The sequence below is a fragment of the Acipenser ruthenus genome, chromosome 15 (assembly GCF_902713425.1).
Source record: "Acipenser ruthenus chromosome 15, fAciRut3.2 maternal haplotype, whole genome shotgun sequence".
NCBI lineage: Eukaryota > Metazoa > Chordata > Actinopteri > Acipenseriformes > Acipenseridae > Acipenser > Acipenser ruthenus.
This window is the reverse complement of record NC_081203.1, coordinates 28,544,639-28,564,522: the sequence shown is the minus strand read 5'-3', so window position 1 is coordinate 28,564,522 and position 19,884 is coordinate 28,544,639. Positions and strand designations below refer to the sequence as shown.

General features: G+C 36.5%; 1 protein-coding gene across 9 annotated transcripts in view; it reads left to right on the top strand.

The window, feature by feature from the left end:
• LOC117421822 (ral GTPase-activating protein subunit alpha-1-like) overlaps positions 1-17,716 on the top strand; it is a 45,223-nt gene extending 27,507 nt beyond the window's left edge. For 5 of the 9 annotated variants that reach the window (XM_058987722.1, XM_058987721.1, XM_058987724.1 and 2 more), the window contains 6 exons: positions 281-404; positions 659-814; positions 2,260-2,418; positions 3,125-3,252; positions 13,293-13,417; positions 16,409-17,716. In XM_058987722.1, coding sequence (XP_058843705.1) covers positions 281-404; positions 659-814; positions 2,260-2,418; positions 3,125-3,252; positions 13,293-13,417; positions 16,409-16,554 — 838 coding nt within the window. In that variant the 3' untranslated portion in view covers positions 16,555-17,716. Of the gene's footprint in view, positions 1-280; positions 405-658; positions 815-2,259; positions 2,419-3,124; positions 3,253-13,292; positions 13,418-14,316; positions 14,348-15,808; positions 15,924-16,408 lie in introns of all 9 variants that reach the window. The other 4 variants (XM_058987723.1, XM_058987727.1, XR_009307403.1 and 1 more) reach the window with 3 other exon arrangements.
• The last annotated feature ends 2,168 nt before the right edge of the window (positions 17,717-19,884 follow it).

Genomic DNA, 19,884 nt, shown 5'->3' with positions numbered 1-19,884 from the left:
GCACTATTCTCTTTACGTCAGCTCTTTTAAAACTATTTTGTTTCCATAAATTAGGTATTAGACCTAAACATTAAAGCCAGTGATGACACCAACTAATAAAAAAGGAACCTCAATTCACGTACCTAACATGTAATGTCCTTGAAGTAATATTTATTAAGACCCTAAATGTTTTATAAGACGTTCTCCAAGAAAGAAACCTTGTTCATTTCAATTGCACACAGAAATGTATGTAAGTAATAACAAAAAAAAAAAAAGGTTGACTCTACTTTTCATTATACAGTCGGGAAACACACAAGATAGCAGTGTTTTATGTTGCTGAGGGACAGGAAGACAAGCACTCAATCCTCACTAACACAAGTGGAAGCCAGGCCTATGAGGACTTTGTCTCGGGGCTCGGCTGGGAGGTAAGTCTCCTGTTTTTTCTTTCTTTCTTCACATCCTCTGAGCAGCTGTGGAAATTCCACAGAGATCCCCAATGTGCTTGCAGTGCTAATGGATTTTGTTTTTGTTGTGAACTTCATTTAATTTCCCTACAGTAAAAGCGCTCCTGTAATCTGAACATTGGATTGTGTCTATTATAATGACAGCTCTATTTATTCTATTTGCATATCTTTTAGTTTGGGGATATTTTCAGCTTTTTCAATTCTCATAAATTCAGGTGAATCTCACAAACCACTGTGGGTTCCTGGGGGGACTACAGCGAAACAAAAGCACTGGCTTCAGCACTCCTTACTTTGCAACATCAACTGTGGAAGTGATGTTTCATGTGTCAACAAGAATGCCACCTGATTCTGATGACTCCTTAACAAAAAAGGTGAGTACTGCTCTTGCTTGTGCTGTTAAACTGATGCATCAGGGACCAAGTTTAAGATCCAATAAATTGTCTTTTTGATAATAATCTCCTAAAATATTAATCTTAAGACTGCTTATACAATGCTGTTTCATACAATTACAGTTACTTTAGTAAAATAGATGTTGTTTTTCCTCGCCATGGTCAGTTGTGATAAATGGCTTTCTCTATTGGTATTTTTCATGGCAAAATGTAATACATTTCACATTAGCAATAATGAGTTCAGATTTGTTCTGATCTCTGGCTTTGTAATACATGCCCCCAGTTAAGTATGAACAATTGGATATCATTAGGATTGTCCCGTCATTCCTCTCTTTATACATCTTTGGAGGTGGTAATCCGTTGCGTAGACTTATTAATGAGTGCAGACAGGAATGTAATATTAAAAGTGGGAGTGCACTGCTTGACCTCCCGAGGGTTCAGCTGGTCTAATTGGATTGGATTGTCCTCGGTCTGTAAAGAGGAATAGCCTTGCCTGTGCCACTGCCGTCAGCGTCTTCCTTTCAAGAATGGTTACAGGAAATAATATTGCAGATGATTAGATAATTATCTTTTAATAACCAAACAGAGTGCTTTCTTGAGCTTTCATTTCCCTGTCTTTGTACAGAAGTCCTATTGAGAGTACAGATATTTAGTTTTATTGATTGCAGCCTTTTCTGTGCAGATTAATTGCGGCTTGAACAGAAGTATGCCAAAGCCATGCATATTCTATGTTTTAAAACACAAAACAAATACTGCCTTAACAAGTGACATTTCAGAAAGGAATTTCTCAGAATTTGGTGCCTGTTTCAAAGCCATCTGATTAGATTTTGCAAACAAAATACTAGGCTTATCAGTGACAGTCAAGCTTTTATTTGCCATCCTTCATTGCATCAATTTTCAGTGGTATCAGGGAAAATGATCTTCCATTCAGGGACCAAAATGCATCTTGCAAACCTGGTCCAAGACCTGGAGGGTGTCTCTTTAACTTGCACAGCACATGGCAATAATGTATCAAAATTAGATTAGACCTGTCCCCCTGGTTAGGATTATATCATGATTCTTTTGGATTAAATGAAATTTGACCCAATGGGGAAGACGCCATCCAGATAGAGATGCACAGATAAAACCTGCGTATAATATAGTTACACTGACAGTTAAGTGTGGTGTGCACAGGATATCCACTGAGTGTTTTGCCCTTCAAATAAAAATATATATATTTTTTAGGACTAAATTATCTCTACCCTCAGCATTGCACACTGAAAGATAAAGGTCACGAGTCCCATATTACCTACTGTTTTTCAAGGTCAAAAAACCTCAATGTGGATGTGTGTGAATAATAGAATGTGACCACACAAACTACATTCTTCTTTTTGTTTCCTGTGTTTCTCTGTTTCAAGTAAATCAGTAAAGTTTCTTTATCTTTGTAGCTGAGACACTTGGGCAATGATGAAGTGCACATTGTCTGGTCTGAACACACACGTGACTACAGGAGAGGAATAATTCCAACAGAATTTGGAGATGTTCTGATTGTCATATACCCAATGAAGAACCATATGTATAGCGTCCAGATCATGAAGAAGCCTGAGGTATGAGCATTCTTTAAAATGTAACTGTGTAGGTGGGAAGAAAGAATGTTCTTGCCACTTGAGAGGGAAGCACTTCGCTGGCTTTTACACTTGAGAATCATTAGTGTAAGAGTCAACACTAAACCTCATAACTTTTCCATAACACACTGTTTAAACTTAACAAAAAAAACAATGTAGGCTTTTTAACATAATGGTCTTGGTCTCTGTATTCCATTTAAACAATGGTCATTTTACATATTGTGCCTTTTATTTACAATGTTTTGAGTAGTTGAAAAAGTTTTCATGACCTGCCAACGTTATTTAATTGATTAAAAATGAATTAAACTCCAGCAAAGATGAGATGTAATATTAGAACAAAATGCTAGAGAATTCAGTAGCAATGTAAGTAAGTACCTAGTAACATTGACACTTTTTTTGTAAAGCATAGACTACTTTCCCTTTTTGTATGCACATGGCAAACCAACTAAAAATGTGTTTTGAAAGTTAAAACAACATCGTTGTCCATGCTGTATGTCAGTAATACTGTATTTATGTTATGGTTGTTAGTTATGTGTTAGGGCATTCAGATATTAAGACATTCTTTGACACAAAATATTGAGTCTCAGAATATGGTGGTTCCTGCCCAAACATGTGACACAGTTTTGTAATTGTAGTTGTTGCAGGGGACATGTCACTACCATGTTTGTTTGTTTTCTTTCTTTTCAAGGTTCCATTTTTTGGTCCTCTTTTTGACGGGGCCATTGTCGATGGAAAAATACTGCCCACCATGGTCCGTACCACAGCAATCAATGCCAGCCGCGCTCTGAAATCTCTAATTCCATTGTACCAGAATTTGTATCCTTTCAAATGCATTCAATCTGATTTTCAATGTGGTGACTTAACTACTTTAATTACAAGAAAAAAAGTTTTTTTAGGAAGGAGTAAATGGTTTACAATATTTAGATAAGGTAAGGTGTGTTAGGAAATGTAAAGCGTAGGGTCTACATTTAATAGCCGCTTTTAAAAATGTATACATTTACAAGCTAGATGAAACATATTAGACTTTACATATTGGACTTTGAGAAAATAGCAGGGATGCCATTTTTAAATATCTTGGGGGACCTCCAGATGTTTGCTGAAGAAGTCAACCATTGCATCAGATTATGAAATTGACAGATTTGATAAATATTACAAACAGATTGTGGCTTTGCTATTGGACACAACAGTATAGCGATATAGGTTTGGGGATGTGTAGTTCCAAGGGGCCTCCTAGGTGAGTCAAGGATTTGGGGGCCACTCAGTGGACTTCACATATAGAAAGTGACACTGGGATGTATATTAATCTAATCTGGTTTCAGTTTAATGGTCCTGACCTCTTACTGATTGAGGGACAGTTGAAATGTGAAGGTGTTCAAAACTCATGCATCTTAATTTGACAGGTTGTTTACATTTTTGAAAATCTGTTGCATTTCTCACATGCCTATCTGTTTTTGCGTAGAAATCAATTTCACAATACCTTCATTTTATCATTCTTCTTTCATTTAGTTTTTGGTCCGCCAGAGCTGATGAGACAGGGCTGCAGATGGGCACAGGCATGCTGCATTGATCAAACTTAATGGCATTACAGGGCCTCTCTCTCATTGTGCCAGACTGCCTCGTATTCCTATTGAAACGAAATGACAGCAGCTTGCTTCTCAACTAAGGTGGAAAATAAGAGAATGTTGAATGGTCAATAAATATTGACGTCTTATTTTCTTCTCAAGTCTTATAGATATGAGCTTCTATTCACAATGTGCTCTGAATCGTGAAAATGCAGATCATCAGTACTGATCACAGCTGCCATCCTGTGATGATGCTAAAATGATTTGCTTTGAAATGTAATGCCCATTTAAGTATCTGGATTTATTTTTTTTACTTAACACACATAAGATGCAATCTCCTGAAAAAATACAAAATGAGTATCTTTCTTTTCAAATGACATGCAGTGTTTTAGTGATCACAGTTGTACTGATCATGTACTTTGTGTACAGGGCCAACAAATCCCACTGTGTTGCAAAAGGTGCTCCCAAAATCCAGTTCTTTTTTCAAGAAGCAGCACAATGAAGCACATTCAACCTGTCGCCTACAGAACTAGCTTAGCTATGAAGTAGGACCTCTATGAGCAGCCAGGTTTTTACATAATTCTGAAGTAATGCATGGCAATTCCTCAATCAATGCAGCGTATAATTCCTTCAGGGAAGTGGTGGAGGACTCCGTCCGCAGCAAATTCTGCTTTGTTTTAGACAATCAATAAGAATGACTCAAAAATAAAGATTCTAGAGAAACATTAGTATTTGTGCACTCTTGAACCTGCCAAGCTGACTGAGTGGCGACGATGGGTCCTTAAACAAAATCTGTCACGTCTGCTGCATTGCCCATGGCTTTTATATGTCACATATAAATCTTTTTTTAACAAATTAATTTCTAATTCTTTGTTCAATCACTTTAAGAATGCCAAACAATTATTTGCACCCAGTGTAGTTTTGTTATGATTTGTGTTTTATCTGAATTTCATTTATATTTATCTATCTAGCTCTAGCTATATATATATATATATATATATATATATATATATATATATTGGTTCGTACTATGTTCTTTGCTATAGGTTTGCTTTTGCTTATTTTCAGAGCTTCCACTGACAAAAATGTTACCATTTGACTTGTTCTTTAAGCGAATAAGATTGTTAGGCTCAGCTTGAGTCTTGGCTCCAAGCAATCTTGCCCATCTGTGCATCTCTACTCTGCTCAATACAGAAGTGCGGTATTGATTGGCGTGTGTTGCATGGGTCGATCATCCTGACAGCCAGAATTGCAGCAATCTGTCATTATCGACGGATGTCTTTCGAGCTCCGATCTTTCTCCCTTGCCTGTTCTGCCATCTTGCTTCAGTTATAATTGAGGTACATTTAGCTGAAATCTCTGATTGTTTGGTCATGGAATAGGTGCTTTATGTTTTTCACTGTCCCCTGTGTCCAATTTAATGGCATTATCATGTAATTAGAGTTTTAACGCTTTGCTGAGGATTAAGTAGTGGACAGTGTTCGAAGTAATGATTGGGCCCAAGGGAGGGAAAGTACAGACTTCATCTATTAGTTACCTGTTGATGCCGTTGACAGAAGTTCCACATTGTTGTGCAATGAATAATTCCAAAGCACGGCTTTAAATGCCTTTGATTTGATCCACTAGGGGTTGCAGATTACAGAAACATCTGTGATATCTAATTTTGAAAACACATTTAATCATGTTCTGCTTGTTTGTTTCTCTTGGGGAAAGATTTTCTGTCTTGCATTTAAGTTTTGGAAATGCTGTGCAGTATTATTACTAGGATGTGCATTGTATTCGGTATCTCTGTTTAATTTTTTTTAACTCAAAACACAAATTACATTTGTGTAATCTACAGCTAATAGGATATAACTAATTAAAGGGGAAACCTCAGGACTTGTGTATTACAATATCACTACATTAGATTAAAAGTATCTTGTAGATTTTACCTATTGCATTTTAATTCTATGTATCTGTAGGTCCTCCATGTTTTTTGCCTCCTCACTGTTAGACTTGTGTTTTGCAAGCACATCAGTAATTTGGTTGCTTCCCTTTCTAGATTTAATGTGCAGAGAAATGATTCCATAACCATAACCACCTTCAGTAGTATAAGCTTTGTAAAGGTGCTGAAAAAGAAGAACCAGCTACCGCTGTCTCAACGTCCTCACATGGTGGTAGAAGTCATGTGAGAGAACACAATCATCAACTTAGCTTCTTTGTAGGAGTTGCATGTGTAGTGCTCTGTGGGAAGCATGACACCAAGCAATACCAGGCCAAGCACTCCCAGTGGCATCAGTCTGTGAAACAAAGCTTCGGCAGAGGGAAGAGGGCTGGCTGTATATTGGATGTGAAAATAATAATATTGTCATCGACTGTAAAACATTAATGTCTTAGTATCTGTAGTTTTTACAGCAAGTGGATCTCAACAAAACAGAGCCACAAAAGTTAACAAGCTGGATTTTGATATTTCTGGTAGCTTTGCATGCTTCTGCTTTTTAAGTGCGTATTTTGTTTTTGCCATTTGCTTGCTATTTAGTCCCAGCTATACAGTTGGCTCTAAATCCAAACCCACTGAATGTATCATCTCTGCTGGGCATCTCGCTTCATTTTTGTTGTGCAGAGCACTTGTGTGGCAAATTGGTGGATAAATCACATTATGTGATTTATCCACCAATTTGCCACATAAATGGTTAAAACAGCATTGAATAGGTAGTAATCTACAATCTTCAGAGTTCTGTAATGTGCGAACAGCCTGACCTTTTTGGATCGTGCTCAGAATATATTATTATTATTATTATTATTTATTTTTGTACAGTTCAGATGCCAGTTGTTTAGATAAACCCAGATCACATTTTTTCAGAGTGGAATCAAAGCCACGCCTCGGGTCCCACACTACTTTGCCTTTGCCTGATTTTTTTCCTGGCTTGTGTTTTGACATCCAAGCTGTTAAAAAGTGTATAACTCCCGCTTCGCCAACTACAGCTACCATCCATCTGTTGGAGGACGATTGTGGAGACATGGACACAAAAAAAAAAAAAAAAAAATACCGAGGCGCTAAGCAGTTTCCCTGTTGGCCTGCCAGTAGAGCAGAGTGTGAGAGAGTGGAGCCATGAAGTGGGAATTGAAGCTGAGTTACTGTGGCTCCTGATTCCTCCTGATAAAGCCGCTGGGTTGCTGGGGTCAGCATATGGTTCAGCGTGATAGGAAAGCTTAGGTCAGGGCCTCCTCCCTCAGTTTTGGCTTCCAAGGCAAACGAGCTGCTGAAACCTGGCTTGCTCTCCCATTGTTTCATTGCACTCCAATCAAAGCAGCCAAATAGGAACAGGTCCTTTTTGCTATCCTAGCCAGCTTACACAATGGTTTCATTGTGCCTTCACAAACAGTTTGACCCACTGCGGCTTAGAGGTTGAGGGAAAAGGGGGGTTGAGGTTGGGGAAGCTTGCCTTCACTAATTGTTGCCTGTAGTTGTAAAACGAGGCAGTTTGATCTAATCTCAACACTTTATTTGTTTGCCGTGGCTTTTAGAAAGGCTTCTGGCCACTGTGTTTTAATGTTTTATTAGATAGCAGGGGAAATTTAAAAATAAGTTAATTGGCGATGTGCTGGAACAGATTTCTTAGAATTCATGAATCTTCTGATAAATACTGCAGTCGCCCCTTTTTATTTTATCTAATACTCAAGTGTATGTTCTGATTTTCAAGGTTTAATTATTTTTGTGATAAGGAATTGAATAGTTACAGTATAGGAGACAAGGCCTGTAACTGCTATTTGCATATACTGCATCTATGAAGACAGGCTGCTGAAAAAATACTAATAGTTCATGTAATTAATCTATATTCGTAAAGACTTAAGGTCCTTTTCCCATCCAGATAGTACTTTGGGCTGATTGGCTGGATTTACCCACAGGCTATTTGAGATATAATGTAGATCTGTAAAGACATTGTGTTTGATTCAAGGATATTTGGGATGATTGCAGCATGAGCTGCAGGCAAGTGGTTCAATCAACACAAGCTGTCCTCTATTCCAGGGTAATGTACAAGCAGGTGTACATTATTGCTTTTCAATAATGCCTTCTGAGTGGGGGAAATGTAATGAAATTTATTTAAAGTTTATTAGGAAAACAAAACAACAGTCCATCCATCCAGCTATACGTCTGCATTGGTCACTGTATATGAGAAATGCATGATGAAGTTGAAAAAGAAAACTCACATTTAGAATAATTAAATATATTGTGTACACCATTTTCAAGCCTCCTTATAGATGTTTTCTTATAAGTTTTGAACCCTCTAAATCCTTGTCCTTAAATAAATAAATATCAAAGGGTGCAGCCCATTACTTTTCCACACAGATTTAAATTATTTTGTCAATGTTTTCATACAATATATATATTTCCATTGAGATGAAACACAGATTTTAAAGAAATAGCTGGCAGGATACACAGGGCCCCTTTCATTATAAGCTTGATTATATTTAAGTCAAGATTAATAGGTGAAAGTATGATGTTGAACTCCAGTCCGAGGCCTTGTCAGCTTCCCTGAGGCACAGTGCATTAGTCAGGCCAATCTGCTGCTAATCTCGAATGCTGTGACATTGGTTTTAATGACAGGTTATTGAGGCTTGTTACAGCTCATCCCGGTAATAAAATCACTTTTATGGCCTCTGATAGCAGGGACATTAAATAGGAAAAATAAACGGATTACAGTGCACTTGCACACACATTGATGTCTGTAATTACAGACTGTAAAATTCAAGAAATGTAATTCTTAATATTCATGTTTTCGTATTTTTACTGAAACTAAAACATGTTTTCTCTACAGTTAATGTTATTGCTCTTCTGCTATGTTTTTAAGATAAGCAAACGCCAATTGCTGAAAATTCTTGTAGTTTAACGTTAGTGAAAATTGAGATTTATTATTGAGCATCTCTACGAGCAACGTTCATACCGCCTCTGCTGTTAACCATTTGAGTTGCCAATTTCATCTGTTCAATGTTAAGGAAACTGGAAAAATCCAACGGTACCTTACACTTTGACCTGTGACCAATTATGGCTGCCATTTTGTGATCTTATAACTTTTTTGTTACGGACAGTAAACTCTTAGAGTTATATTTGTTTCATACTCGGAAAACAATTGTATTCTGCTTTTTGTGCTTGAAAACGTAACCCCTTTGTTACCGTCATTTTACATAGCAGCATTTGCTTCAAATCTCAGATACCTAGGGTTATATAAATACCTCAACTCCTATTTAGTACACATTTGTATTCTAAGATTTTCTAAGTTATGATCTATTACCAGTGTTATGCAGTGTATATGTTTTAAGTTATTCAGTTGGAGCTGTTTGTACTTGCTGTTTTTTTTCAGTCATGTTCCAAGGGTTCCAGCTTTGCAGTGCATTTGACTGGAACAGATTACATCACAAATTTATAATCCACTTGTGACGCATTATAACCCTATGTGAGTAAGTCAGTGGCAGACCTGTAGCCTTATGCTCCTTATGGACAGCTGCACCTATTTCTGGTTTTAATTTAACCATTAGAGTTTCAGGTTCTTTGCATTAAATTTAAAGTCCCTTAAGTCGTCCCCCCCCCCCCCCCCCCACACACACACTATCTGTAAGATCTCTGAGTGTTCTGTCTTGAATTTGCTTACTGTGAAATACCAGTTTGTTTCTTAAGCTCAGTGCAATAGTTTTCCTTCTGTGTGTGTGTGTGTTTATATATATATATATATATATATATATATATATATATATATATATATATATATATATATATATATATATATAGAACCAATTTAGCTAGTTTAGGACAATATTCTATTATTACAATTAGTCATTTTATTTATTCAAAAAGCAGTCACAAAAAAAACCCAGTTGGATGCAGCAGAATTCACCCAGAAACCCCCGTGCACCCATCTTTCATTAAATATTTTTGTCAAATATAGGACACATCACTTTGCTGGCTTTGTGAGCAGTGTTGGGTTTGAGTTTAGTATGATTTCCACCTTCGTCTCTTCAGAGTTTTTTTTTCTTCTGTTTTCTAATTGGCAGATTTGCTCACAGTTTAGGCTAAGTCTCCATGGTATCAGGCTGAGAGCAGTGTTAGTGGCGGCTGTTCTTGCCACTGCTTGTGCACCTGTTCTTAGGTTCTAGTCAGCTGGCAGGCCCGTAGGAGCCAGTTAAAGGGAGGACCAGGTGTCCTGTCTGGCTGTCTAATTGATACAATTACAGTCAATTACTGTTACAGTCGCGATAGTCATTGGGGTGTTCAGATGCTTCTGGTCATGACTTCTCTATCGGGCTTTGTATTTCAAGAGGGTGTGAACAGAACTCAAACAGGTGAAGTAACTCATTGTTGTATATATCCACAGCACATGTGTGAATAGAGTTGCATGTCTGCATCACATTTTGGTTCCCACTTTAAAGGTTATGCTGTTAACACATCCAGTACATGCAGCAACAGTGGAAGATGATGTTCACTCTAGTTGCCTTTAATGGGTCTTTTGTGGTTTGTTTCATTTGATTAATTAAATCTTCTGGCATTGTCAGCAAACCTTGTCCTGCAGTGATCAAGTCTGTTTGGGTAACTGTTCGTGTGCCCTGACAACAATTCAATAGCAATATCCTGATAGTTATTAATTATTCATCTTTAGCTTAAGTTTGTTAGCAACAATCCAAAGTTGGGTTTGTTTTGTTAAATTACTACAAGCAGCTTTTCATTTTAGATGAGAGGGTGCTATGTGACATGCGTGGCTTTTCATTTTATTGCACATCATAGATGCCTCTGGCCTATCTTTTCTTCATTTTCATTATTCAGAATAACTGCTATGATTTTGTGGTTGTCTTTTATGACTTTTTTTTTTGTAGTAACATCATATTATTATTATTATTATTATTATTATTATTATTATTATTATTATTATTATATTTTTTTAATCATATTAAAAAAGGTCTACTGAACACCATAGCTTGAAAAGATCCCCAATAAGTAAACCATTACTTGGCACAATGCAAACAGTAGTGTGATGTACAAAGCCTGTAATTAATTAATCTAACCATTAATTCATCTAACCATTCAGAAATTACTTGAAATTCAGTACCACTTGAGGCGAGGTCACAAATTCACTTACTTACAAAATAAACCCACTCTGTACTTGAACAGTTTTGATGTGTGTTTTTTCTTTTTTTTTCAAAGGGATTAAAAAAACAGCTTGTTTAGATAGCAGTTAGTCCTCCTGTGGTCTGCCAGCTTTTTCCCTTCCTGGCAAGCACCACAAGTGTGAAAAAATAGGAATGACAATTGGGAAGCTATCCGCACCAGCGTGTAAGAGTGGTGAATTAACACACCACTGGGAATTTTTCTGGGACCCACCAAGATACTTCACGTCTAATGTGCTAACAAGCTCATTTTTGGTATCTCTTCAGTCATCATTTTTCACTTTCCTGAGAGAGCTTGGAGTTGAGTGCATCAGGCATAATGAAAAGCTCAGTAGGAGGGAGAAGCAATAACCCAATTTTTTTCCCTTTTCAGCCCAATAGAAAATTAGTTTCTGGTAATACACAAAGGCTGGCTTTTTTCTTCCATACAGGAGTGACTGCTGTGAACCAAAAGACTATTAACTACATAGAAAAAACAGCAGCTGTGAAGTTTCTCTCAAAAGATACTTTCTTTTTGACAAGTAATGAAGGAAATAAAAAACTGTTACATCTAGGCTAGAACCAGGGTTGAAGTGAAGTGCATGGGATATTTTTTTTTTCTTGCAAAATGTACTTTATTTAAGCAGGAAACAAGATTTGTTGGGCTTGATAGTTAGTGTGATATAAAAATAAGTTGTGGCTAAGCACTAGCCAAAATTATTATGTATTATTATTTTAAGATACCAACAAGTATTGTGTTAGCCACCATTCACTATAGGGAGATTTGTGTACATAAGTCATGTTAGCCTTTGCTATGTTGTCTGACTAGTTTTCTGCAGCTGAGGGGTTTGCATTTTAAGACCAGACCCTACCCTTTCAATCAGGGATACTGAGTTACGTATTTTTCTTCTCATGTTTTATTCCTTGAACATTTGGCAAGTCATTTTAAGCTTTGCCTTTTTTGCCGTCACTTCAATGTAATAACTTCCTTTTTGGCTCCTTGCTTTTCTTGTGACAGTTCCAAGTATGGCTGTTTTTGAAAAAGCTTGAAGGGCTTCAAAGCAGTGGGTGCAGCGTGACAAAAGAAAAAAAAGTTCCTGTTTTGGTTTGCGTAATTCTCGGTTCAGGCGGTACAGGAATCACAAGCCAGCGTGTTGGCTTCTTTCCTGATAATTGCATGCTACTGCCTGCTGTGGTAAAAGAAGGAAATACTCTCCCAACACGCACAGCCAGGCATGTAGAACCTCATTCTGTGCCAAGAGGAAGAGAAGGCATTGGATCAATCGGAGGTACAGCTTTGGGCCTCTTGATAATGATGCCTGAGTGAGGGAGCTGAAACATTGAAAAGCTTGTCCATAAAACTGTTTGGAGCTACAGAAGAGATAAACATGACATCCTCTGAAACTGATTCCCAATCCTTATTCCTACAAAAGCCTGTCACTTCTTTACTTTCATCATGTTCTAGTCAGTGGGCTTAATTTTCAGAGTGGTGTGCACACACAGGCTCAAAGATCCTCAAAGGACCTGTATGGGCACATTTCTGTTACCTTAAAACCCAGTGGCTTAAATTTATCTTTGCTCATATCTTCTTTTATGTTGAATCACCTAAGATTCAGGAGCATAGACCAATGACATTGAAGTCCGTTATTCCAAGCAAGTGAGTTTCATGTGCACTTTCTAAACCTTTTCTAGTATTGACAAATAAAATACTGTATGTTGTCATGGAAACTATTAGAGCAGAAACTATTTGTACTTCACTAGCAGTAAGTCTTAAATAATTACATGTCCATTTTTATATCGTACCGTCACTTTTTTGATTCACTTCCCTAAGCTGGAGTTTAAATTGTTGGTAGCATTTGTACCTGCTGCTTGCTGAGGTAGGAGCAGGAACAGGGCTGTTTAGTTCAGTGACAAAAAAGGTGTCCTGCTGGAATAAAGCTGGTCTGGCTTTACATTCCTTTAACAAACTGGGAAGTAAACAAGGTTTGTTTTCTGATGAGACAGAGTGCACAGATGGGTTAACTATAGAATAATGATGTGGACAGTCACTTGGGAATGGAAGTTAGTTGGACACTTTTTTTAAATTGGTAGTGAATCATAATGAGTTACATTGAATTATTCAGATGTTGATTAAGCTGCAATAAGCTATTTAGAGATCACCCTTGACCTGTGTGCCAGCTACGAGGAGAGAGCACGTTACCTGGAAACCATTGTGCATCATCATCGAGAACCCACCACCTTTGAAGACTATGCTGCTCAAGTCTTCTGTCCAGCCCCATTTCACCACCTACCAGCCGATGCAGGTAAGACATTCAAGTACAAGCCTAGTTCCAACTGGCACAGCGATCAGAACATGCTAAAGGCATTTGATCACTCCGTATAAGAACACGTTGACCTGGTCACAATAAACAAACCTGAACTACTAGTGGTACAAATCAAATAAACAGTCCCATTTCATAAAACAAATATTTGATCTACTGTATGCTAATTCTTACCATTCATTTAAAATGTTTAATGTAGCAGAGGCCCCTCATAAATTGCATGAATCTAATAATGGAGGAGGAGGAGGGTACACAGTAAAATAATTGGTAAACCAAGTAACATGTAATCATGTAGATGTGTGTGTGTGTCTGTGTCTATATATATATATATATAAAAATATGGCATTTTTGAAGGTACACTGATCATTTCTGATGGTTTACTGTTTAACCGGGTGTACTTACTGTATCCCACTATTTTTCTACCTTGGAATATGTAAGCTTTTAAACTGGGTGCCACTTTGGCATCCATTGATCTTGCCTTGACGGACTCCTGTAATCCTCTTGATTTATTGCACAATGCTTGTGTTCAATATTACCATTTAAAAAGATGCTCAGCAATTTTAAATGGTTCAAACTAGCCCCATTTCAGTGTTCTTTTCAGTAATTCATTTTTAGACACTAAGAATCTTTCATCGAACGGTAAAGTGTACATCTGAAGGCAAGAAGAAAACCATGTACAAGTAGAACAGAAAGCACTTTTATTGGTACATTCAGTAAAGGCATCTTTGTAAAAGGTGTATCTCAGCTGTTGTATTTTTAAAAGCAACACACCTTGGAAGAATGTGTTAGGGCACTTAACAAATGGGCTTCCTGCTCTTTTCATTCCTTCTAATCAGAGTGATCTCTTTTTTTATTTTTTTTATCTTATTTTCTACTTTTAGATCATTAACTATCACTTGTGTATATCTTAAGGTAAGACCCAGTGGAAACAATAAGCTGCATTTTATTTGACTTGTAACCAATTTTATAGCCCGTCTGTCTGATTCCCTTGGTCTCGCACTAAATACATTCTCGCACTGCTTTTTAAACAACAAAGAAAGCACTACTCTGTTGTCCACTATGTGGTAGATGTCTGCTAACGTAAGGCCTGCATGTACCTCTAACCCCCCTGACTGGGTTGTGTTTCACTTGTGTGTGGTTTAGGCATTGTTTTAACTTTTGTTTCACTGCTACTGTACTACTATTTTTAATTGACTCAATAACACCTCTATGCTTCGATGTGTTTCGTGGCCTGGACTAGCAGCGTTTTTCACCATTATGTTTTGTATCCTGTAATGTCTAGTGTTGATGTTATGTGAGTAAATATTTTAATTTAATGTTATCTTATCAGGGTGTCTAAGTGCCACCGGTTATATATTGAATTTATCGTAAACAACCAGCGAGTTATGGAAGACTGTCTCGCATACCTTATCTAATTTAGTTACGAGGTTTTATCACACAGAAGCTAAAGTGAATACTTCTGAAATTAATGTCTGAAATTGGACTTGCTGTTGTTCTGTATTCTAAGATTATTACATAATATTGTTATTTCAATAACGAGTACATTTTAACAGAAAAACCTCAAACTTAGTAGAATGTCCGAATTTGGGTAAATGGGGAAAACAATTAAGAAAAAAAAAATGATCAATTACCTCAGTCTGTAGTAATTTCGGACACCTCTAGCTATTAAAGGCTTTGTTTTTAAAGTGGAATCCGTATGGTAGAGAACATGCTTCTTATGATTGAAAATGTATTTAACTTTAGCAGTTGCATTTTTTTTAAAGGGGTGGTGTGACATACCAGATGGTTTTATGGAAAGACATCTGTTGAATGCCTGAACTTCTGCCAGTACCACTGTTTACCACCAAACTAACAGACCCTATTAAAATGTATTTGTTTTTATTTAGTCATCACTTTGTGCCACACAGAAATAACATGAGTACACTCTCACAAAAAATAAAACTTGGTAGAAGTATTGGTTGAGTCCCAGTTTTATTTTATAAATTAGTAAATGTATTGAACATTTGGGAGTCGTGGTTTCCTTGCTTCAGCTTTATACACCCAGAAACCTCAGTGTTAAAGGTTTGCATTTATATTAGAAGTATTTGATATGAAGGTAAGTAAACCATACCTCTGCATACCAAGCAGCATCTCCGTGTGTTAACTGTGTGTCATGTTATGACACAAGAAATATCTAACCATTACTGTATGTCTGTGTTTCCTGCACGTCTATTGTTAATTCCCTTTCAACCGTTTGTCATATCTCACACCTGTTGTCTTTTATCTCTTTCCTTTTTCTCTCCTTTCCTGTTTTTTGTTGTTTTTCTCCCTCCTTTCCTTTCCTCTCCACCTCCTTTTTTTTGCTTCCATATTTTTCTTCATTTTCAACCAAAGAGAGAAATGCTGTGATATTTCTGCTCCTTCCCAAACCTCCACTAGAAAACATTGACCTCATCAAGGTAAAGGGCAAAGGCTTGAAACGGAAGGTCTTTCATGCTAGCTGTGAATGGTATGCAGTACAAAAAATGCCAAAAGTTCCTACAATCTGTGTCTCTATTTGTTGTTCTTGCTGCTGCTGTTCCTTCTCCTGACTCCTCGTTTGTAGTTCCCTTTGTAGAATTTTAGGAGTTGAATTATAGTTTATTTGAAAGAATGTTGATTATAGCTTGTGGTCTTACTTGAACAAAAACACATTGCTCTGTAAATATAAAGGAGAGTATGTCATGCAAGCAGTAATACTGAACTAGCTGTGCGCCGTTGTGTACTATACCACCCCATGGTGTGTAACAACAAAAGGTAAAGCCAAGTGCCTTTAACACAAGAAGTCTGGAGGGTGGTATTACGCTTCTAAAATGGCTATGAAATGGAAATAAATAGGCACAGCATTCTAACCATTAAAAAGCATGCTTGCAGTTCTGTAAATGAGCTCACCCCACAGGGGCTGGTGTCTCCATTCTCACTGCTGTGCTCTTCCTTCCTGTGCTGTCTCTGCAGGCTCATGTCCCGAGAACCAGCAAGTCGAAAATCAAGCAGCGCAGTTAGACGGGAACGACTTCGCCTCACCAATGTCTCCTCGTGCTAGCAAGAGCCGCATGTCCATGAAACTGCGTCGCTCCTCCGGCTCTGCCAATAAATCCTGATGATCACAATGCAGCATGAACTTTAAACAAAGGACACACTCGTTCCTTTACTGTTGAAAAAGGAACACTTGCTCTGCCCAGCTATGGTTTTATAATTTTCACTTGTGTACAGAAAAAAAAAGCAAATGTATTTAAATTGTGTTCCTGCCACACACAAAGCAGCTCATCCATTCACACACATGCTCTTTTATTGAAACACTGGAGTTTTAGTGTCACCCTGTGTATTTTTTATTTTAGATGTTGCTACCTAATTTTGCTTTCAGTGCAATGAATGCAGCCTTTTTTTTTCTCCACATGAATATAAATAATAGTAGTTGTACAAGATAATAGTCAAATATAATGAAGCTTGTTGGTATAAAATTGCATTCATTTTTGTTACGGTTGGTGATACAGTATATAAAATACCTACAGTCGTTTAACTAGGTATGACAGAATACAAAATGCAGGTTTTATTTTTAGACATGGGTTTTAAAATGCAGGCAGTAGCGAAGGCAGATGCTCAGTTTTCAAGGAATTGTTTTGGATGCCAAACCAAAGGCTCAGACATTATACTGTAATTCATTAAATTACAGGAACATCCAAGCATTTAAAAGGCTGCTTTGTTTATTCCACTATCTATACAGTAAACGGTATGTAGGAGTGAGCAGTTCAAAGATTCCTACACTACAAATACGTGTTATAAAGAATGTTGTAATGTGATTGGCTTCCTTTTTATACAGTGAACATGTGGGAAGATTATTATGTTTTAAAACTTATATTGTAATAGTAAAACAAATAAATACGTACTTTATGGCCTTTAAGCATTTCAAGTTAGTTTGCCAAAAAAAAAAGTCAAGTGTAACTTACATTACTCTTCTTCCTTTAAAACAGCTCTGTTACTGATCCTGATCCCAGATGTTTCTGTGCTAGGTCAGTGCTGGGGTTTGTGTTGGAGTGATTGCACAGCTCATGTGTGTACACTGAGACCAGCTGGGTTAAAGGGTTAGACAATGGCAAGGACAGTTCATTGAAGTCCCAGCTAAACACTTGGCTACTCTGTTCATACACAACCTTGCACCCTTGTCCCCCCTAGCTGAACTACAACCACAATAAATTGGCTATTATGAGCTTCAAAGCCGGCATGACTCTTAAATGAGTATCAAAAAGATTTCTTTCTTTTTTTTTTTTTTTAAATAAGTATCTGGGTTCTCTAAAAGGGTTGAAAAGAGAACATTACCACGTGTGGTCTAATATAATTTGGATTTAATTTTATTTTGTTACATTTTTAACACTTAGAATGCAGGTTGGTGTTTTATTTTTTTAGTTGAATTATCAAATTTGTATTTTATTCCCTATAATGTTAACTATTTGATTATTATGATTATTAACTCGTTCAGCACTAACTTTACTGAAAGGTAACGTAGTTTTAGTTTGTATGTCTGCGGTTGTGAGTTTACTAGATTTCCTAGTGTAGTGTTTAAAGAGTTAAAATAAACACAACCTATTATTCAGTTGTAGGGACGTTGTTTTAATGCTAATATTCATTAAAATGGCAATACACTGAGATAATGTAGATCAATATGTGTTTGGACTTAATTTATGCATCGTTGTAACATGTTTATAAAATCCACACAGATGCCGATGCATGCTCAAGCATGGTCTTAGCATGTCCTAGAACCCTTTCACATACAAAACGTTTTGGATTAGGTTGTGTTTTCTGATAACTTAAATTAAAAACTGCAATTTTTAATCAGTTGTTTACATTACTAATGTAAGGGTGTTAAAATCAGTTGAATTTTGGTATTGTGTAAAATGTCCTGACAACATCTTGCATAAATACAATTCTCAAACGCCTTGGGTTAAATTTATATTTAAAGTGATGTAGATAGTGGATGGACAAACCTAGAAGGAACAAAAATACCGGCAGCATTCTAAGGGTTAAATTGCTAAAGTAAAATGAAACGTCATATTTTCAAACTATTTCCTCCATAGTGAAAAATCATGTTAATGTAACAAAACGACAAACAAAAAAAGAGGACTTTAGATACATTACTTAGTTGTTTGGTTCTAGTTTTGCAAAATGAACAGGTGTTTTACCACGTTAAAACAAATAGTAGTTAGTTAAAGAGTAAAAGCTTTGACAATATGTCCGGCTGTGTTCGATTTCTTGGGATGTGTGGACTTTGCAAAGAAGACTTGCTCACGTTTAATAATGTATGTTACTGATAACCAAATGCAGCATGATGCCAGTACTAACTGCATGTGTAAATATAAGTGCAAAAAAAAAAAAAAGAAATATATAACGTATTGTCATAAATGTAGTATCTATACATTTGTAATGACTATAAAGGAAAGAAAAGTGGATGTGCAATTTAATATTACAATAAAAATATTCTTACCATCTGTGTTCCAAGTCTCTTTTTAAAATATACATGTACAGCAGTATACAGTAGTTTTGGAGGTCATTGATGGAGCTACTTTAACAACAACGAGCCAACCTTGCCTTGTCTTAAATGAAGCCATTCACACAAAACCTTACCTGAAACTACCATGGTCTGGATGTTTTAGTTTGCCGGAGTCACCCGGAGGCTTGGTGTGCTGTTCTATTACAGGTTTTGTAAAATACTGTTTTTGGTAATTGAACCGATTTAATAATTAAGTACAGGGTATGAACCAGGGCACACTGGAAATGCCGAGGCTGCCCCTCTACTAATAAACATGTACTGTACAGACATTTAGTTAAAAAAAAAAAAAAAGAAACGTTGTTTTTTGTCTGCCCACAATGTGATAATCGGCAATGGCAAGCATTGCTTCTCCAAATAGTTGCACTTACCGAGTGAATTGACCAAAGGAAGATTTTGTATTTTAGTCGTATAAATGTTTTGAATCTTGTTTTGTAATTAACTAATTAACTGTTAATCTCTCCGTTATTAATACTATAACTGAAAGTCATTTGTTTTAAAATATTGTATTGAACTTGCTTGGGGAAGTAAACACAAACTCGTTGAACAAATCGAACCCAATGACGTAATCTTAAAAATGTTTATTTATTTATTGATATTAAGAAAATAGCTTCAAACTGACGTAAGCAGCATAATGAAATACAGTGACAATTTCAACAGTTTTAAGCCATAGCGGGAATAAATGATAATGCAATAACACAAATACCCTCCTGTGTCATGTAATCGTTTTGAATATCTTTGTTCAACAATGTTATTATTTAGGAGATTAAATGTGCCAGAAATAAACGTGATTACATACATTTTACAATTGAATATATATATATATATATATATATATATATATATATATATATATATATATATATATATATATATATATATATGGACC